The following is a 22,774-nucleotide window of genomic DNA, read 5'->3' as shown; positions in this document are numbered from 1 at the left end:
TCATTCCTAACATGCACGAAAGCATCACAGCCAAATATGCGTAAATGGTCATATGAGGTTGATTTGCTAGACCAAACCTCCTCAGGGATGCCATTATTTAAGGACCTGTTGGGAGAGCGGTTGCAAATGTGAACCGCGGTTTTGAGTGCCTCTCCCCAAAATGCATGAGGGAGATTAGCAGTGGACAGCATGCACTGCACTCTTTCACATAAAGTCCTGTTATATCTTTCAGCCACCCCATTTGAAGAACGGCTGTAAGGGGCTGTAAGCTCCCTCTTAATACCTTGTAAGTCACAAAATGACTTGAATTCAGTCAATATGAACTCATCAGTTCTCAAGCATTTCAGCTTTCTACTTGTCTGAGTGGTCACAAATGCATGAAAAGTTTTAAAAACAACAAACACTTCACTTTTCTTTTTCAGCAAGTACACCCAAATCTTCTTGGAACAATCATCAATAAAGGAGACAAAATATGCAGCACCACCCAATGATTTCACGGGCATACTACATACATTAGAATGCACTAAGTCCAAGACATTGGACTTACGAGAGACACCAGAGTAAAATTAATTTTTTATTTGCTTTCCAAACTGACACTCATTACGAAAATCAAGTTTAGAGCATTTTCCATCAACCCTCTTCACAGAATAAGGACATCAAGTCCTTTTTGGCTCATATGGCCTAATCTCTTATGCCATAACTCCAAGTGGCTGCAAATTCAAGGCTTTACAGTGCAAACAATACAATGTGCCCTTCTTGGTTCCTTTTGCAATTAGCATGGAACCCTTTTTTACTTTCCATAAACCACCACCAAACAGTGTGGTGTAGCCATGCTAGTCAAGCTGACCAATAGATAGTAAACTCTTTTTAATGCCAGCTGACATTTGTCAACGCAAGCTCTTGACCATTGTCTAAAGACAAGCGTACGGTGCCAATCCCATCAATGCTGCAAGCATGTTTATTTCCAAGGTACACCTTTCCATAACTGCCTGCATTGAACATGGCAAAACACTCCAAGCAAGGAGTTACATGGAAAGAGACACCAGAGTCTACAATCCAAGTCTGAGTGATACCATCATCAACTGACAAGAGTGCATCAATCACATCAGCCTTGGTAATCTGCATATCCTGCATGTGACATACAAGGGCATCATAATCAGCTGCACATAATACATCAGCCTCTGTATCTGAAAGCTCTTCTATGACCACACTAGAGGCCACATTGGCCTTCTCTTTGCCTTTGGTTGTCTCTGATGCATCTGTCTTTTCTTCCTTATTCTTTTTATCTCCTGCATTCTTCTTTCTCTCTTGTTCCTTCTTATAATACCTGTAATCGGGTTTCTTGTGGCCCTTCCGACCACAGTGATAGCAAGTAGTGTCTCTCTTATCCTTTCCTTTGCTCTTGCTCTTGTTTCTCTGCCTTGTATTTGCATTTTTCTTTTCAGCCCTGCCTCTTACATTATAAGCTGAGTTGCTATCTTCTCCACTAGACATACGTCTAATTTCTTCATTCAAGATAGAAGCCCTCACCCCATCATATGAGAGATTGGGGTTATTGCCGAGTGAAACCACCAAGGTTTCTCATGAGTTCGGTAGTGTCATGATAAAAAAGATCGCCCTCAACTTATCATCAAAGTCCAAGTTTGCATCTTTAAGCTGATTTAGAATCCTTGTAAATGCACTCAAGTGCTCAGCTGCAGGCTTTGACTCATCCAGTCGCATATTCACCAACTTGTGCATTAAAAGCACCTGATTAACAGATATGGTGATCTCATACGTAGTTTTCAGCTTCTCCCATATTGCATAACCTATGTCTAAACCCTTAATGTTTGTTAGAATGTCATCAGTGACACCCATCTTTATGTAAGCCAGAGCCTTTTTATTCACTTTGGCCCAATCTGCATCAGACATTAGCGCGGGTTTATCTTCCTGCAAAGCATCCTCACAATCCTTTAGGAACAAAATGTCCTGCATACGGTCTTTCCAAAGGTCAAAGCCACGACCATCAAACCGTTTGATCTCCATCAAACTCTTGATGTCTGAACTGGAAAAAGTTGCAGCCATTTTATCAAGAACACAATAGTAAATGCACTAATCTGCAAAAGCACAAGCTGAACCAGCAAAATGCATTGTTGTTCTTTCTCAACCAGAAGTAAATCTCTGTTCTTTGTACATTAACTAGCCAACAAACGGGCAAAAATGCAGAAATTTACCAAACTCTGCGCAAATCCCTAAAATTTCAAGTCCAAAATTGCATAAATGTTAGCCAATTTGACCCAGCTGAGCAAAACTTTGCTAATACATGAAAAGCCCCAAATTTTTGGGATCCAATGTCAGAAAATTTTACTCAAAAGAGCAAAAATCCGACAAATTTGGCAAAATCCCCAAATTAATTGAGGTCATTGCTCGCAATGTTAGTAATTTCTGACACAAATGTCATTGTTAGGCCTAGATGAGATCAAATCTGGGAAAAGCCCCAATTTTTTTGGCCAGATTTGCACAGATTTTTAAACTGTGCTTCCACGCATGAACACTGTTAGAGGAAGAGAATAAAAGGGTTTAAAAAAAACGAAATTTTGATTTAGAAAAAAACAATGGGAGGGGGTCCGTTGACCCGCAGTCTCGTCACGTCGAGATTGATGCAGCACCTATCGTTGGGTCGTCTGCCGGCTTGGTTCCTACTCGTCTGTCGTCGCTTGCCCGTCGCCAGCTCGCGACTAACACTCCTCGTTCGCGTCTGCTGGTCGTGACCGATTGGTCCACTCTAATGCCCAGTCGCTTGCCGCCTGGTCATCGCTCGCCTGCGTCCGACTACCCTGCACATGACTGCCTGTCGATTTGAGGCCGTCAATCTGTCACTGCCCGTTGGCCGCTACTGCTTGGTTTCTCTGGCGCCTAGTTAGCTGGACTCCTTTGGCCTTCTGCCTCGAGTTGCCTCCGCAACCTGTGAGCTACGCCTTGGTCTCGAGAAGCGTGCAACACCTTGGGCTCTGATACTAGTTGTTGGAAGCGATAGGGACACAGCTGGAGTAGGAGTGAATGAGTGAGTGTGATGGCTTGAGAGTATGAGTAGAAAGTTCGAGACGATAAGAGTGTACCAACAATGTGTTGGTAGACAAAGAATAAAATGTATTTATACTTGGGGCACATAAAGGGTGCGTTCACATGTGCAATGTGCGTGTACTATACACGGAGGTTATCGGGCCTTTATATCCCAACAAGGGCTCGGGTACGGAAAATATCCTCTATAGGAGTCATATGATGTGTAGCTTCATTGTCCACAATCCAAACAAGAGCTGAAGTGCTCGGTTGTGACGAGTGGGTCTCTACGGTAATCTCGTCAGGAGGCAACTCACAGATGTGAATGAGACTTGCACCTGTTGTCTCTATGGAGATGATGTGGGTCTCTGCAGACCAGTCAGACAAGCCCTTTGGAGTTGAGAACGTTGTCGATTGAGATGGCTGAGTGATGCAATATGAGTCTAACCTTTAAATTGGCCCTTGCCATTACCTTGCCTCCCTTGTTGGGGGTTGCTCGATTGAGGGGCGGGGGTCTGAGACTTAGATTTGGGCGTTGTGCCTCTGGCCTTTGAGCGACACTCATCGTCAAAATGCCCAGCCGTTTGACAATGTTGACAATACCTATTCTTTTTAGGTACATTCTGCCACCCTTGTTTGAGTTGTGACTAGGAGTTGCCTTGTGATTCCTCAGATTGATTTTGTTTTTGATTTTGAGAGGAGGCTTGATTTTGTTTGTCCTTTCCTTGTTGTCCCTTCTGAGAATGAGTAACAAGAGTCCCCTCTGAGGAATAATTCATATGAAATTGATTGAACAATTGTGCATAACGCAACAGCTGATACTCAAATTCATAGAAAGTAGACACGGTAGGATTTGAAACTATACCTTCCACAAAATTGAAGTATTTCTTGGGGAGTTTGTTTAGAAATAATGTGACTTGATCGTTAGAGGACTTGGGAGTTCCCGTAGTGGAGAATTCGACAAGAAGTTGCCAATACTCAGTCAACTTGACTTTCAAGTCATCCTAGTGAGCGATTTTAAAGAGTTGGAGCTCATGGTCAAGATTTATACGACGGGTCCTATCTTGAGCCGCATAACGGTCAGCCAAGTGTGCCCATCGTTCTGACGCTAAATCAAAATGCTGAAGTTGAGAATGAAACTCAAGCAATAAGCCTTGCATCAGCTCGATAATAGCGGAGGCATTCCTAGCCTTCCATGAGCGGACAGCCTCGTATGGAACAAGTGCGGGGTCGGGTTGGGGTTTCAACCCTTGCACAAGATTCCATAGGTTCTGGGAGTCAAGGATATGTCTCATCAAGTTCGACCAAGTGGTAAAGTTTGACCCGTTAAAACGAGTCTTATCATTGAAAGCATGCTTGGCAGAAGATGAGTTGGAACCATGAGGTATCGGGTAAGTGGGATAAGATGGAGTTGGAGGGTAAAATGGTGGTGGTGGGTGTGTCTAATAGGAAGAATGAGGGGGAAAAGGTGGGTAGGCAGAAATAGGTTGGGAGTATCCAATGAGTGCCGATTGATGCGGAGGCATTGGAACATGAATGTTTCCATAAGGTGTCGATGGAGATGGAGGCACTGGGACACGAAAGCCTTGTCCAAAGTTCGACTGGAGCCTGGGGCACAGTAGCATGACCAGGAGGTCCACTAGGTAATGCTATAGAGGCAAGCTGTGTACCAATTGATCCACACTCGTGAGAGACTAGGGGGGATACCTAGGCTGCAATGAATTCCGAAAGTGTGTGAGAAGTAGGTGGAACACCACCCGATGGAGGAAAGGATGAGGTCCTAAAGGCAGTGTCGATGTTTCCATAATCCCCTGGTGCGGTGTGATGTGCAACATGAGGTGTTTGATAGGGGAATGTAAATGGCGTGAAGGGAAGTGGGGAAGCAACGGAAGAATATGGTGGGATGGGTGGATTTCGAATTTGTGGTGTGAAAGGTGCAAATGCATTTTGTTTATTTTTATTGTTTAATGACTGAAAATGACATGATGATGATGATGATGATGATGATGATGATGATGATGCACCATGCAATGTAAAGAAATAGGAACATCAAATTCTTATTTTGAGAAGTAAACTGAAAAGAAGGAAGGGTAGGAAGAAGAGGTACCGGGCTTTTTCTTATAATCCCCACGATGTGTGTTAACATACAAGAATTGGTCCAAGGGAACCTTTTCCGTAGTCAATTGATTATACTCTATCTTTCTCGTGATTTCTACCAGTATATTGCAAAACAGAAGAAGTAAAAGACGAAGGAATAAAAGACGAATCTAAAGTACCTTGCACTGGAGTGGACGGAAGAGGATGAAAGAATGGAACATACTCCGAATTTTCTCCAACAGGTGGGCCCATCCCTGAGGAAGGTCTCGACGGCTCTGCAATATCGTTAGGTTTATGCGCAACATCTGAAGAGAGAAATTCATGCATACCTTCATTGAATAGCTTCTCCTGAAGGGCAATCCTTCAATCAAGCTCCTCAATCTTCTTTTGTCTAAAGTCCATGATCACATGATATTCTTTAGTGGAAAGCTTGTGTAGCCTTTCTTCCGTGTTGTGAGAAGTGTCTTCCACCATGCTGGAACTTTATGGAGCAAGCTGTTTTGCCCACTCTCCCTCGGTTCTCGGCATAGGTTGTTCTAGAGACTGAATTGGTGTTGACGTGTTCGAAGTCAGTTAAACCTACTGTTGTTTTTTCTTCTTGCGGAGAGCTTTCAGATTAAAGGCCTAGGTTTCTCAGAGAGTATCAGGCTTTGATACCATGTAAAGAAATACTTTGACACAGAAACACAAATAACAATCGTACGACAAAGCACAAACTGATAAAAGAACTCAGTTAGGGTTAGGGTAACTCAGAGACAATGAACACAGAAAATAACTGAAGTGATATAATTGCTGAATATACAATGCTCATGCAACAAACACACTATGCAATGAATGAATATTGAATCTCGAACTGCTGTATCCCAAGGATTAGGGCAGGGGTAATGAGTCGGAGAGTGTGTCGTACTCTGAATGGATTTCGAATTGCACCAAGGCAGCGTCCGGATGTCGAACACCAGCAAACGCAGCAGTGAGAAGTTGGATCTGATATAGACAGCATGATGAGAGAGAATGACTAAAAACGTAGGCAGGAATGCTTGCAGGAGAGAGAAAATTGCCAAATGCAAGCCTGCAAAAGCTGGGCGACAGTTGAAGGAGAGAGAAAACTGCCAAACGCAAGCTGCAGATGATGTGGCAGGCAGCACGTCAGCAAGTCTGTGCAGGAATAATAGTCGCCTGGCTGGGATCAGTTCCAAACTGCGAGAAGAGGGCTAGAAATCAAACACCAACTGACGTAGACAGCAATGGACAGCTTCGGATCAGATGTCCTCCTCGAACGGGGTGTGGGTAGGAAGCTGAAACACCTGAAATCTGCAAAAACGAGATTGAGGGCTGAATGGAGGGCAGCATATGTATTTATAGAAAGTTTGGGTCCTCCCAAGTGGGTTTGTGCTTATGGGACACAGAAACTCTCTAGGATCACGTATCTTTTAAATAAACTAGGTTTCTTCATTAATTAAGCAAGTTTTGGGGTTGTTTAAGTAAAGCTAATGCATTTTTAGCTCAACACTCCTTTGTGTAGATAGATTTGTATTCATCTATGTCTAATATTATATGGATGTGTGGAACAATAAGGTAGAAGAAGATTGTGTGAGGCTACTTTATGGAATAGTCAACATGAGATATTGTCCACTTTTGTATCTCACATTGCATATGAGAAGATAGAGAGAATGGAGAAGGCCACCATTGGATATGGTCTTTAATATGGAAAGGATTTTGCACCTACATTGTTTGGATACTTTTACGTAGATCGGGCTGACAACATTGGGGATAGCTATAATTAGTCAGAGTCGTAAGACGTAGCCTACTATAGCTTTATCAAAGGTAGAGTAATGTGGGAATACCATAGTGTCATGTGAGCAAATACGGCTGAGACTGTTGCATTATGATTTGGGGATTGAGATTGGAAGTGTGTATATGAGTGTGCATAGTGGAAAGGAAAGTCGACATGCAAAGAAGGAGACTTAATCAATGCAAGGGAGAAGGAACAAATTGATTGCAATGGCTGAAAGATACGAGGCTGCAACGTGGGCACTATAGGTAGTAGCAAGGGAATGAGGAGGGCCAGTTGATTGATCATAGATGAATAAATGGGGGGGCATGCTACCTACAAATAGGCAAATTGGGGCCATACAAGGGGCTAGGCCCAAAATGTGGATGCCCAAGACAGCCTATAGTGACCAAAAAGAAGCGCATTGATGTACACTCCATCTAAAATGTCTTAAACACATAAAATGATAGACAACGACAATGTTAGAGCTCCTAATGTCCTTGTCTTGACTCAGATTAAGGCTCACAAATAGAAGATGACTGTATAAGATACATGTTTGTTAACACTCCCTCTCTAATTCTAGATGTGGCAAAAGGCCTAAAGAGATGGAACGGATCTGAGAGTGGCAAGAAGAGTGCAAATGTTGATGAAGTTCGCTGATGAAGAATGCCCCAAGGAGCAAGACCCCTCTCTAGACAAAAGCTTGATGATCAATCAGATGCAAGGCTATCATAGCCATGGAAATGGAGAGGCCTCAAATCACTCCAGAAAACTTCAGTGGAGGATGGGTGAGCCAAGTCTCTGACCGAATTGGGAGACGGTGAGGAGCTATCGAAGGTGTCATAGATGCGATAGGGACCAAGGGCCAAGCGGCAGGGGGATGGTGGCTCGATGATAAAGGAAAGAGGCCGTTGCATGAAACAAAACCCTGAAGATGCCTGGGAATCCCCCTCTAAAACACAAAAGGCTAGGGAATCCATATCGTCCTCCTTTGAAAGGGATGAGAGGTATGAGGGAATCACTAGAGGAGATGGTGGGGAATGGGATGGAACTTGTGGGATGGATGGTGCACAATCAAGAATGGGTGTGCCAATGGAAATATGCCTCGGAGGGCCTTGCACAACGAAAGGGGAATGGAGCTTGTAGAGCTCACAAACCCGCACACACCCCCTCCCCCTCTCCCTCCCCAAAAAAAAAAAGGATTGTTTTATGTTCCTAATGGTTGTTTAGGTGGTGGGTAGGAGTAATGAATTGTGTTTGCCTATGGTCATATTTTGAGAACTAAAAGCTAAGACAAGTGAATGGCCTTGTTGACATAGTTGACATTGCAGTTTGTGAAGTATTTGAATGGTCATCCCAAGAGAACTTCCAATTCAAATCCTTCCCTATTTAGCAAAATGTAGAAGAAGAGAGAAGCAATCTCTCCACAAGCAACATTAGCTTACCTTTTCCTAGGAAAGGAGTCGGGCTCGCCTCCATATGGATTTATTTTAATGTTGATTAGTTGTAAGCTAAGGTTTACCTAGTTTTTTCTTATTCCATATGGATTTAGTTTGATGTTGGTCAGTTGTAGTTAAAGTTAACTTAGTTCTTTCCAGTAACAATAAGAAGGGGTGTTAAAGTGAGCTCCTTTAACAATGAGTGCATTGGTGACAACAACTTTGGCCATAGTCTATCTAATGTGCAGATATGTGTGCAATACTAGGTTGTCCTCCAATCTTAAGTTGCTAACCTTCACTACCTTGACATTAAAGCTAGTAGATGTAGGAGAAAGGTTGGTGGATGCAACACTAGGCTTGTTGCTTCATTTGCTTATACTCATAGGGGGAGATTTGAGGTTTAAAAATGGCCTCGTAAGCGGGTTTGACCAAAATATTCCCTAAAAAATGGAGGCATGTTATCTTGGGCATGTTTAGCAAGCAAGACATGAGTTTACAAAGAGTTTGGCTTTTGTTAGACATCCAAGTTCTATGGTGCAATTAGCCCAAGCCTTAACGGCTTTCCAATTTTCTTACACCCTGATACAAATACTAGGAATTAGGAACTCAATCACAATGGAAGAGGAATGGACCTTTAACAAAGAGGGCTTGCTTGGTGAAGACAACTTGGTACTTCCGAAACGAAGCTTGATAGATGGATAGGCAATAGAGGCAAGGTGCCAACACCACAAACAAGCACTTTAGAAACATCAGCAACATTGACTGTACCCTTTGGTGAATGGAGATCTTGGAACTAATCTCCTCAAGGACTCATATGACTTGATACACTGTTGTTGATGAGCCCAAGGCATCTCAAAAGATGAGAGAGCTGAAGCAAGTTCTGCCACTTGATGGATGTAAAGAAACATCGAGTTGGGGGTAATATTAGAGGGAGGCTCCAATGTAGGTCCAACCTTTGCTCCCAAACGAAGGTGAGGGTGTTTCTTCCAACACTTCTCCTTGGGGTGTGAGGTCTTCCCATCTTCCCATAGTGAGGACATTGATATCCTTGGCGCTTCCCCTTAGAATTAGTATCAAAGTATGAAGATGACTTTGATTTCTTTTTCTTCTTCTTTTTCTTCTCTTTTTTCTATTTGGCTTGTCCTTTATGTGGAGATGATGTTGCAAAGGCATGGCTATGTGAAACCAGCCTTCCTCGAGAGAAAGGGCAGTAGTGACCTGATTAAAGACTATTTATAGCAAGTATAGATTCACATAAACTGAAATTAAAATATTACTGATTAATTCTTGAACATTGGACACCTTGTTGGCTCCAAAATTGGTACCCCTTTTGGTATTTCTATAACTTATATTGCAATTTGTTGAAGTACACTGAGATTCATTCAATCTCCTCCACTAATGCAAATGCCTCTTGTCGTCATAATGATTAGCAAGCCTTCAATCTGATTTGCCCCTTGATCTAATAGGGGATTGGCCTTCACCTTGCTCCTTTGGATGGCAAATTCAGCCCCAAATTCGATGTTGGCTGGCTGGCCTCTTGGAATTCCTTGAAATTTCAAATTTCAATTGTTGAATTCCAAGTCCTAGGTCTTGAATTCTAAGCACACTTCTTGAGGTGGCTATCAAATCCTAATTTTTGCTATAAAATTATGGTTTACAGCAGAAATTCTCAAATCGAACCCTCTTAGGATTGAATTTGGATGAGATCTCTTGAGGCAAGCTGTGAAATGGCTGAGAGAATAAAGAGGAAGTTGTAGAGGGAGAACATTCAGAGATTTGTGAAACTAAGCTGCTGTCCCTGTTTTCCAACCCCAAATGGATTCACTAACAACAATAGGAGCATTAGAAATATGCAATTGCCTTCACCAAAATGGTCTCCAATAGTCGGGAAATAGTCCCAAAAGCAGGCAACAACAGTCCAACACCTCTCCCCTTTCAAGAGAAGTGACGAGACAGTATGCACTCATACCATATCATAGAGACAATAGGGTTTGTGGGGAGAAAGATAGAGTGTATGCCAAACACTAAGAGAAGAAAACTGAGTAACTTAAAAGAAGTGAATGATGAATCATTGAATCATGCTGAATGAATCGAGCTGATACAATGGAGCAAAAGCTCGAAGATGACTGCACTACCTTGGCTAATTAGGTGGTAGTATTTGTAGGGAACTTGCACTGTGAAGGGAGCAAAATGCAATCCTCTGGGCAGCAGGGTATCAAAGATAATGCTGAATGGTGTAGAAAAGAACAATCAAATGTAGAGGGAGTAAAACATAGTCCTTAGGGGTTGTCTAAGTCGAGGATAAAGATTACTAGCAGCAAATGTGAGTTCAAGAAGAGGATAATCAGCAGGGCGGCCTGCATTTGGGCAAAATACAGCCTCAACAAGGACAGGAACTGCAAAATGCAGCCACTAGGTGATGTTTGAGTTGTCGTTGATGCCAAAAGGAGTTTGGCAGCAAAACATAGCTAGAAGAGTTGGTGCTTGGTAGGAGAAAGTGGTCGCCAATAGAGGAGGGTCACTAGGCAGCCTTTGGATAGTGCGTAGTTGGATGAGGTAATTTGAAATCAAAACCCAGCTTGAATGGTGAGGAACAAGGCGCCTAACAACAAGGGAGCACGGGCTCGAACTGCAATGTCCTCCTTGTGGGGTGTGAGCAATAGTGGAGAGGTTGGAGATAGAAGAGAATAATGATGGATGAAGGAATGATGATGAGTGAGAGTGTGTAGAATGAGGGGAGTCAATGGTGTATGTATAGGCACAGATTGTCTCAAGTGGCGCCCTAGTAAGTGGGTGCCTAGCCCTTTTTGGGGCTATTAGTATGAAACCAAAAGGAACGAATGAGAAGCAATTTAATGAATGACTTGGTTTCTCAATATCCCCAACAGCTCTTGATCGCAAACATGAGAATCGAGATTTCCATCTCTTTAGCCCAATTCAGCCCCCAAACTTTGAATAGGAAGTTTTGCCAAGTGACAACTTTCCTTATCCATTTTCCAGCAATTTACAACCTTATTAACTTAAAATTTTCAAATAATTTGTGCCCAACAAAGTAATTAGACAAGCCAACAATCAAATTGGCTAGGCCAATTTGTCACCCAAGCATACTAGAGCATTTATTAGCCCTTGAAATGCCCTAGTTCCTAATGTCATCAATGACATATGGCTAATAAAGTGATCTAGGCCAAAATCTATCACCAAGTACCACGTGGTACCTATCATGTACAACTTGCTACAACTTTGCCTTTGGCATCCATTGACTTCTTAGGGTCCTTGGGTTGTCAATGTGAAATAACTAACTTACACAACCTTGCACATTGCACGTGCACTTTACATTTGCACATTTGATTAATAGTTAATCAAATGCTAAGCAAAGCATCAAATTTCATGTCTAGTGATAGGCCTTTCACTTGAAATCCTTACACTTGCCCTCGATTGAATTACATAGTGCCAAAAGAAAGATATATTACAGTGGAACTTCCATGAGGCATCATAGTAAAACGAATGTTGTTCATTGTTTCCTAACCATGCCTCTGATGATTATAAACAAATGCAAATGTATAGGTTCAGAGTTGTAGTTAGAACTATATCCATAAGTATATCAACTATAGTGACTAGTATACTAATAGTGACCTCGTGGCAGAAAAACTATCAGCATACAGTACCCTGGATGCAAACTTTGTACACCTAAGATCCACTATATAACTAAGTTGTCCATTACTAGGGGAGTGAAAGTGCTATCTCCCCCTTACGCATTGGGCAAAGCTCTAGACATGTCAGAAGTGGATGCAGTGATGGAAGCGTGGAAAAGTGTTGTAATAGATTGCTGAATACAAGAGACAAAGGAAAGAGAGACAGTGCAAGAAAAAGAACACTGCACAAAGAACTCAGAAGCAAAGGGATGCTTGGGAAATGGAATCCATATACCAAGTATGCGAGATCCACTACATATGAGAGCTGTCCATAACTGGAGGAGTGGAAGAGTTATCTCCCCCTTGAGCATTAGGCAATACTTGGACCCTTGCTTTGCTGAACTTGACAGAGCCTGAACTAGGCTCTAATTGAAATGCATCTAGGTAAAGCTGCAACAACTGAGGATGGTTTGGCAAGTCATCCTCTTCCATCCATTTGGTATCCATTGGTAAATAATTTTGAAATTTCACCATCTCCTGGAAACTTTACCTTTGGCCTTTCTTTCCTTATGTGCCAAAATCAGCTCGGGTACCAAAATCTCATCTAGCTTCTCAACCTCAATATCTGAATTTCAGCAGACATATCCTTTGGCACATCACTATGAAAAGGCCTCAACAAGCTGACATGAAAGACATCGTGTATCCGCCAATGTGGAGGTAATTTCAGCCGATATGCCACATCATTGATCTTCTCCAACACTTGGAAGGGCCCATAGTATCTCATACTCAACTTCAGATACAATCTTTCTCTTCCTTTCATCTTTTTCAGCCTTGCCTTTTCAAAACACAGCAATACATAATCACCCTTTGCGAACTGCAAAGCATGTATGTGGCAATCAGCTGCTCTCTTTTGCTTTTCTTGCAATCTTTGAAGTGCATATTTTGTCTTTGCATAGGCTACATCCAAGTTTTCCACATAACAATCAGCCTTAAAGATCTTATCCTTAGTTTGTAAAATAGGTGATACCTTCTTGCCACCCTCAACCACCTCAAATGGAGCTTTGCTCGTGGAACTATGCACTGTGTTGCTCAACGAAGGGCAAACACTACTCCCATTGTGTCTTGTGGTTTGAAACATAGCACCTTAAAATATCTAACATTGTGGAATTTGCTTCCTCAGATGAGCTGGGCTGAATCAGCCCTTTTACTATCAATTCATTCACTTGACTCATAATCTCCTCCTCTTGGGTTGCACTGACTCTATAGTTTGGCTTATTAGGTGGGTTACTTGCAGGGATTAGATCTATGCCATGATCTTTTGGCCTTTCAGGTGGTAGCTTCTCTAGAAGTGACTGAGAGAAGCAATTAGCATACATTTAAAGAAATGGCATGCGATCCCTCTCTAACTTAGACATGTTTCCAACATTCTCACGATCATCTTTGTCCGTAGTAGAAACCAAGTACGCTGAAAGATGATTTTTCATCACTTTAGAAATGGCAGTTTGCAGATACAACATGGACAAATTCACCTTTCAACTTTACATCAATTGTGAGTATCTTTTCCTTATGCTGAATAGTGATCTTTTTTGCACGAGAATCAATCACTGCATGCATACGGTGATACCATGGCATACCAAGCAATGCATCATAACCTCAAGTGGAGCAATGAAGAACTCTTCGCTGTCCACATATCCTTGTATATGCAACCGAAGCTTTCCAATGAGCAGTGTGACAGGCTCTTTATGGCCTTTACATGCCATTTTAACTTCCCCCATGATGGGTCCCATCTCATCCTTTTTGATGCCTAGAAGGGCTGCCATGTCAACAAAGATGAAGTTGGCTCGTGCATCGTTATCAAAGAAAATCAATGCATGCTGATTCTTAATTTTGGCCCATGCTCTGCACAACTCAGTAGCATCATCATTGGGCTAATCACTAACAATATCGGGCACTAATACCATTGATGTTTTGAGATTTTTTTCTTTAGAATCTCCTTGATTTTTTGATTTTCCAGCTTGCTGTCTATTGGGACAGTCCCTTGCAATGTGACCCTCCTATTCACAAATAAAATATTTATTTGCAGCCATCAATGTTTCCGAGCCCTTTCTTTGCTGTTTTTGGCCTCTTTTCAGGCTGATTTTCAAATCTGCCCCTTTTCTCAGCCTTAAACAACTTTTTATTTGGCTTCTTCTGCTCTCTAGGAAGCCCGAATTCTTTCCATACAGCAAAGCATTGGCTGTAGCAGCAGTCTTTATGAGCTGAGACGTGCTAGGCATGGTGGATTTAATGCAAAAATCCTTGATTTCTTTGGGCAGCTCACAAATATATTTTTCCACTTGCTCATGAAGGGGTACTGGGCGATAAGGAGTAAAAGGCAACAATGCGTTCCAAAACTTCTTATTATATTGCTCCAAATTTTTACATTCCTTGGCATCGAGTTTATTCCAAGCTGTCATGATATCCACGTCAAAGGTACTTGTCAACCAATTCGATGCAAACATTTGCTTAAATTGTACCTACATTGATGGTGCTCTCCCTTGCATCAAAAGAGTGGACCACCATTGTAATGCATTCTCTTTCAAGAAAGTAGTTGCCTTTGGAATATTCGAGGACTCCGTGAATTTCCCCCCTAAATAGGTTGCATCAAACTGTTGAATGAAAGTCAAAGTTTTCAGTCTATCTTGTGCAAAACTGAAGGACTCAAACTTCATGCTTTTTCACCTTCATCGTAGTCTTTTGCTTTCCCTTGGGATGCCAAGTTGTCATATACTAGCTGTTGCAAAAAGGGTACATTTGCTGAATTTACACCAAAACCAATGCCAAACGGTGCATTTGCATGACCAACATTCATTCCTTGAGCCCCATAAGCATTCGGGGGTGCAGATGCAATACAAACATGCTACTTTGTGCCCTAGGCATCAAGCCAATGCTTCCATACATAGGGTTTTACATATTTCTAGCCATACCTGAATACATTGGGCCTTGCACACCATGCATTGGTTGCTACATACCATAGGGATTTATACCATACATTCACGTATACGGTCCTTGTTCAACCATAGCATGAAAAATCATGCTTCCACCAAAATATTATGGCTGCCCCATCATAGCATGCATGCACGGTTGTTCAAAATTCATTGGATTGACACTTCTATGATGGCCTTGCATTTGCATTCCTTGCCACGTAGGTACCAACTATTTTGTTTCATTAACATTTGTGGTAGCTTCATATGAAGGGTTTGGCATTATCTTCGGTGCATCTTGCTATTCCGAAGGTGTAGAAGACATTTTTTTCTTCTTGCCTTTGCTGTCCTTTGGAGCATTCAAAAATCGGGTAAATTAACGATCCTTTGCCAATTCAGCAAAGATATTTACATTTGATTTTTGAACTGGTCATCAAATTTCTCTTCACTTTGCTGGTTATCAGCCTCCTTATGCCTTGAAGGCCGTACATCTTGCCCCACAATAACATTTTCAACTTGCTGTCCATGGTTTGAGCCTTGTCCAAGGTCAGACATTGCATTTCCTTCATTTCCATGTGAATGTTCATACTGAGAGGTATCATCACTGCTTGAGTCCATCTCATTGTATGAAGACATATTGCTGTAATTTCTCAGCTGAGAGTAAAAATCACCACTAGCACAAAGCTTTGGCTTGCAATTAGGTGCCTTGGGTCCATCAAATCAAGGGATTGAGTGGTGTCTCAGCATTGAAACCATGAAACTAGCTTTCCTTCCGTGGATGGGTAATTCCCTGATTACAACTTAGTTATAGCAGTAACATTTATTATAAAATTGAGAAATGCAAAATAACTTATAATCTTGGACAGTGGATACCCTGTTGGCCCCAAAACTGGCGTTCCTTTTGGTATTTTTTTAACTTAATAGAAGAAGAAGTTGATGTACAATGGGATTCTTCCAATCCCTTTCGGTATTCCAAGTCCCCTTGCTGTCCAAATTAACCAACAAGTCTTCAATCTGATTTGCCCCTTGATTCTGGCAATCAATTGGCCTTTACTTGCTTTGATGGAGATGGAAAATGCCCCAAATTCATTGATTTATTGGTCCTTGCATCTGAGTTTTACTGATAACAGCTTTAGCCCTATTGAATCCAAGTTTTGGAGCTTTCAATTTTTGGCACATTTCTTGAGGTTGTTGCTAAATCCTAATTTCTGTTGCAGATTAGGGTTTACAACACGGAGAAATTTGAAATTTCTCGTACTCTAGTGGTCTCAATGCTGTAATCTTCAAAGCAAGGCTATGGAAAGATTGGGAGATGAGAGAGAATGCTGAGGAGAGAGAAAATTCAGACTTTCTTTGCGAAGAGCTGAAGAAAATCAATCATTTACTGCTACTGCCTTGTCTCAACAGCTTTAGATGCAAAGAAAATCAGTCATTTATTGTTGCTGCCTTGTCTCAACAGCTTGTAGATGTTGTCACCTGTTGTTGATTGGTCTTCTCTTGCCCGTGGCTGCCTCAAAAGATCTTCCAATGGTTGCAAATGAGACCAACTGCATCTCCTCCCTCTCTCTTGTAGGGTTGAATGCGCTAAAATGCCTCTTTTCAGTCTCTAAAGATGGTTTTTAGTTTTGCATGGCCATTTTTAACAAGTGGCAGCCTTTCCAAATAGTTTTACCAGCATTATCCATAATTAAATATTAATTTTTAATCTATAAATATAGAAAATTAATCTAATAACTATTTCAATGCCCAGAAAAATAATCTGATTGGCCAATAATTAAATTGGTTAGGCAACTTCCATTCTCGAGTGTCTTTGCGCCAACTTTGACCATCAGATTGGCGTTAGGTACCATTAAACGCCACTTCTCTAACCTAGGCCAACAACTAGCACCAGATACCACCAAGTACTTGTGCGGCATAACTTATAGTAACTTTTGCCTTTGACATCCTGCAATTTCTTGGGGTTCGGGGCTTGCAAATTTACTCTAACCCCAGTTACACCTCACATGTGCAACATGTACTTAACCATGTGATTAAAAATTAATCCACATGTTAAGTGAGGTTTCAAAAATACATGTCCTCATGACAAGTGCTGTGGGAAGTGAGCCCTTGGAGACGTGGTCATGGCCTAATGTGTTGCTAGCTCCCAGGCTTGGGGTGAGCTTGTTTGGCTCTACGGCTAGGAGGTGAGTTTGGTATCCATTCCGTCAATGTTCTTTAGAGTGGGTTGCATCATGTCTCATTTGTAGGTTGGATCCTAGGGCATATTTCATTGTTGCTTTCTAATTTCAGGTTGGAATTGCTAAATTCTCTCTCTCCCACTGCTTCTTTTTATTTTCCACGCCAGCTAAAGCCTCTACATTAGACCTGAGCTGTTAGTAGTGAATTTGGTGATAATAGACCTGCAAACAACAAGAAGCAGGTTTTGCATGGCTGTCTTGAGAAGCGTGCATCTGAATTTCAGACATGCATGAAGGATTGCTGCTGCATCGAATCATTGAATTTACAGCAGAATTGAAAATATTTGATTGCCTACATCAAGATTGGGTTGCATGCAGCTGTGAAGACTCAATTTGGCTTTCTAGTTTAACAAAATCAAGGGGCAAATTGAAGATTTGTGCTGCCGATTGCCATAGACAGCAAAGGGTTGTAGAATTGTGAAAGATTGTGCCTTGATTTACTGAAATTGGGGGAAATCCAGTTGGCAAAATTTGGACAGATTTTGAGCTCTCAGCCTGGTCTCCTAATCTTAAGAGCTTCGGCCTTCTTTGTTGTACCCAACAATTTCTGGATTTAAGCTTAAAGAACCCCTGCAAGGGGTGCCAATTTTTGGGGCGAATCGAGGTCGGATTGCCCTTGTTTGAATTATTATTCAATTATTCAATTATTATTTTGTTTATTCAATTATTATTTTCTTGCTGTAATAACTTATAATCAAGGGTTCACCAGCCTTTCAGTCAAGGAAGGCTGGTTTCAGTAGATTATAATGATAGATGCTGCATGAATTTGACCTGTACTCAGAGGGTCATTTTTCTTTGTGCAAATGTTTAGCAATTGAGTTATGCAATGATTTTTCTGACAAATTACCTTGAAATAGAAAACAGATCACAGAAAATTGATCCGATGTTGTAGATGTGCATGTCCAATTCTTGCATCTGGGACTGCTTTTGGAAAGCAGTACCGTAGAGAAAAAGCTAATGTTGAGCTTTTGGGCATTAACAGCCAGAGTACAAAGAGATAGGAAATCTAGTTAGAGAAGAAGGCAGGAAAAGAAATTCTGGAGCTGAAAATCCAAGAGCAGAACTGAAGCCTTCCAGTCTAATACAAAGATTTCAGCACTGTTACTCAAAGCATCTAAAGCAAAAAGGGCCAATCATACCTGAGAGCAGATTATCCCATGTTCGTCTCTTCTTACCCAGAACATGTTTGGAGCATCAACACTAGCAGCAGTGAACCTGGCCTGAAATGCAGATTTTTGTGTGTCCATTCCTGGCTGTCCAGAATAGAGCCACCTCTGTTGCCAGGTACACCAGACCACTCTGCTGTTAGTCTGTGCTATAGAGAAATAGTTTGGCATCAACTCCCCTAGCCAATTTGGCCCCTGTCATAGCTTATCGCAGTTCTCATCTTTTTCATATTGGTAATTTACTGCCTCAGAATATTACAAAAAGGTCAATAAATTCTTCTTCATAGGTTGGATCCAAGAATTACTAGGCTTGGACTTTGGGAAAACAAAATGAATACTAGGCAAAATATTGAGCCATGATTTAGTAGTCCATCTCAAGAAAATTGTAGAATTGTTTTCTTGCTTACATGTGAGAATCCAGGCTTGCAAGCCTGATGTCTCATTTTAGAATCTTGTATTCTCTGACAAAGAGGTCCTGAAAAAGGGTTGGTGTTAAAGGTAATCTCAGTGTCTCACGTGTGACACATGTCCAACCAGGCAGCCACTCTTTTGGTCACTTTGTATTCCTCTTGCAGGGCAGTCATTCACTTGAGTTGTGTCCATATATATGTGCCTGTGCCCCTAGTGGGATCACTTGTACCTTTGCATTTAATTGCAGCTGTACTTGGACGCGAGGTCCTTGCTTTTGGACCTGCAGAGAGACTGCGTTCTTCTTGCTTCCTCCTTGCTATGAGGATGGCTGTTGGATTTGCTTTGGTTGCACACTAGTGGACTCAGTTCTGTCGGTCTCATTTGTTCTTTATGCTCTCATGTGTTAGTGTTCCTTTTCTGTCATTGATCTTACCCTTCACTTTTGTTCACTTTTGCATTACATCATTTTGACATGGTATGAGATGCTTAATCTGCTCTTGAGCTACTGCTCCTTCAGCACCAGCTCCTTCTAACCCTCCCCAAGATGAGAATTCTACTGAGGAAGATAAATGACAATGATAGCTGGCTAGAATAATGTGTGCAGTCATGTAACTGGCTGCCGATACATAGGCACGAGGGCCTGAAACAGGCCAACCTGGTGCTACTGGGAGACGGCTCCTACAAAACTGCCTGCCCTCTAATGAAAGATGCTGCCCATGATGCCATGTGGCTTAAAGCACTCCACCATGTGTAGTCTGGACAGGTTAAGTGAACTAGTGGATGAGATGATCAAAGGCCTAGAAACCCTAATCTCCACCTGATGTGCAAAGTGCCTGTGATGAAGGCATCTACGCACAAGTTAGATTGACAAACTATGACAGTGCAGGAGATGGACACGGAACAAGATATAGGATAACATGTCCGCCAACACCAACAGTAGACATTATGGCATTATTTTAGAATTATTTGCTCTTCAGAAGGATGGTCAATAAAATTCATCAAGATCTCTAGGAAATGGCTTCAACTAGCTTGTTAGCTTCCTTGTCTACATCAACTGAGCATAAAGACTGCTTTTCTGAATGGGATTGCACGAGGAAGTCATGCCACCCAGCCTCTAAGTTTTATTCAAGAGGGTTTTGAAGGGAAAGTATGCTGTTTGTGCAAGTCCTGTGTAAATTCATGTGTACACTATGAGCTGATATTAAAAGATGATGCTCCAGTAGTTGGACACAAAGTCTGCTTTTTTAACTGGGATTGGATGAGGTAGTCGTGTCATCCAGCCTGTAGGTTTTATTCAAAATGGTTTCAAGGGAAAGTATGCTGTTTGTAAGGTCCTGCATGACTTGATGTGTGCACCACACTACCTTGGTTTTTTAAACTGTCCAATAGGTAGAACACTCTCCATATTCACTGTATTGCAGAGGACTGGCTCAGTCCATGATGGCCAAATAGTTTAGAAGTTTCAGTTTGCGGAATGCAAATCTTTTTTCTGCATCTGTGGAAATTAAATGTAGGTTTTCTCGTCCTTCACTTGTCAGTAACTGTCTGGTGCCTCAGTGACTTTTATATATTGAAAGCACAGGATCTTTTTGGGCTGCTTTTCCCTTGAAGCTCCAGTGCTATTTTAGCAGACTGTCTGGGCACATACATTGTCACAGCACCACTCTGTCCACAAGCACTATTTTGGCAGACACTGAGTGGGCACATTGTGGCAACACCAGTCTGTTGACAAGAGGCAATCATCTCTCACTCAGTATTGCATGCATTTTATGGCTTGGCAAGAAACAACACACCATGCATCTAGATTCTGCATACTGGCAGAGTGAGTGCATTGAGAATTGTGAGGAACTTGGTGTTTCATGTTTGCACAAAGCACATGAAGGTGCACAATATGAGACTTGATTTGACTTGTTTTATGTCCCTTCTCTGGACATCACTGCAGACATCTCATGGAAACACTCTTCAAACAAAAGTGTGAAGTATTTGACAAGGTTTTGGGCTGGCTTCTTAGAGTTGGCTGTCTCCTTTGTTTTCCTTCTCATATCTACTTTAGAAGTTTTGTTATATAAATCTCATATGCTACAGAGTTGTTCTAGTGTGAACACTCTTTCACCCGGCAGGTTTTACACCTTTTTCCCCACATTGAAATGGAATGTGTTTAGCCCAATTGCCTGTTAGCCAATCTGCATGTTGCGCAACAGTTTGCTACATGCTCTAGAACTGTTGGAATAGCCGAGACTACCAATTTGTTCACCATTGTATAAGAGTAGTAGAGTTTGGTAGATTTATTGTACTAAATTGACGAAACCAGTAAGGAAAAACCTTCACCCGGGTAGAAATACTCACTTGTGTAAAAAGTGATAAAATTTATGCTTCTTTCCATATCTTGAAGCAGCCCACAGCTATTGGAGTTGGTGATTATTTTTGTTCCACCACCATTTAATCAGTAGTTACACAGCAAGTTATAGTAGTTTCTAGTCTCATGCCTTATTCCTAATCCTTAGATCGGTGGTATTATAGCCAGTGTTTGTGTTCTTGACATGTATATCCTCACTCTCAATGTAGACGACATAGCTAGATGACTCTGTGCAGTATCTGCTGGTTGACAGTTTTATATGCCATTATGTAATGTGGTTACCATAAAACGAGTATTCAAGGCCAAAATGGGTGTATATGGTGTTTTTTTAGAGTTTCTCCAGTTGTTACTGTTCAAGCACACTGACAGTTGGATTGAAATCCATCCTCTCAGGACATAGCAGGATCTGGCTGCTTCAGTCTTGGAATGATTGCTCGTGTTGAAGCTTTGAATGAAAGGGGTGCTTGGATGTATCCACGACTATTTTGGGAATCTGGAGTTCTTGGGCAGTTATTGTATCTTGAAGCTCATGGACTAGGCATTTCTGCTACAGGCATCGGCTGTTATTTTGATGATCCAGGTCTCTCTCTCTCTTTTTTTTTTTTTCGTAAAAGGTCTCTCTCTCTCTCTCTCTCTCTCTCTCTCTCTCTCTCTCTCTCTCTCTCTCTCTCTCGCGTGCGCATGCACGTGCACACAGCATCCAAGATGTCACATGCGTGTACAGACATGAACCAGAGTAATTTCTCCAATGTGAGATTGAGCGTGAGGAAAGCTGTACTAATATTTTTTTGCTGTTGATTCTTTCAGTGCATTCAATATTGGGGCTTAAGGGCATTGAATTTCAAAGTTTATACCATTTTACGGTTGGTGCACCTGTCATTGATAGGCGTATTATGAGTTTGCCACCATATCCCGGACCAGATCTCAACGGATAGGCTGTGGACATTTACAACTTCCCGAATGACAAATTGGTATAGGAGGCATGCATTTTCAGGTGGTAGACAGATTCTTTGCCTCATTGATTATGCTGAGGAGAACATATTGAAGCCTGTTATTTGCATTATCAAGAGGCTTAAAGGTTGGTATATAGACAGCTCATTTGTGCAGCCAGCGTTGCCTGCACCTGAGGAGTGTACATTTTGAATATTTTACTGAACTAGCTGAAGACCCTTGATTGAGATATTTAATCTGGAAAAGTTGTAGAATGTACCTGCAATACGAGCCTTTTTGAGGTCGTGCTGATCAGTTGAAATGCAGCTTATGAATTATGCCAAGTGCTTCATCCAATCAATATGCTGTACTCTTTTGATGTGTTTGCATATTCTGTTGTACAAAATGGCTTTTAAAGATTTTGAATAGAGGCATAGTGACAGACACACTTGATCAATGTTTGTGTTTTTCAATGTTGATAGTTGTGTCAACAAACCAGCAGTAATACAGTTGGTTTCCACCACACATCAATTGTGCTGCACCTCAATCATGGACGTTGTTGTATGGTGAATGTTAGTCACATTTATTTCTATACTGAAAGGCCTTTTCATATGCCTTCTTTTGCTATTACCTGACCTTGCTTTTTGACCCCTCACCATGTTCCCTCTGCTTTTTGTTTCTTTTTTAGCTGTAAGAGTGAGAAGCCCATTGTAGCCTATCATCTGTTGTCCAT

At 41.6% G+C, this 22,774-nt stretch overlaps 1 protein-coding gene across 1 annotated transcript in view; it reads left to right on the top strand.

Moving 5' to 3' along the window:
* Nucleotides 1–22,402, top strand: part of LOC148033153 (nitroreductase family protein) — a 41,665-nt gene extending 19,263 nt beyond the window's left edge. The window contains exons 2-3 of the mRNA XM_087681022.1: nucleotides 21,505–21,691; nucleotides 21,919–22,402. Of these exons, the coding sequence (XP_087537148.1) occupies nucleotides 21,505–21,691; nucleotides 21,919–22,046 (315 nt within the window). The 3' untranslated portion in view covers nucleotides 22,047–22,402. The remainder of the gene's footprint in view (nucleotides 1–21,504; nucleotides 21,692–21,918) is intronic.
* The last annotated feature ends 372 nt before the right edge of the window (nucleotides 22,403–22,774 follow it).

This window comes from Lygodium microphyllum, chromosome 7, assembly GCF_053477565.2.
Source record: "Lygodium microphyllum isolate KBCC chromosome 7, Lygodium_microphyllum_v1.1.10, whole genome shotgun sequence".
Taxonomy (NCBI): Eukaryota; Viridiplantae; Streptophyta; class Polypodiopsida; order Schizaeales; family Lygodiaceae; genus Lygodium; species Lygodium microphyllum.
This window is presented reverse-complemented; position numbering and strand designations above follow the sequence as displayed.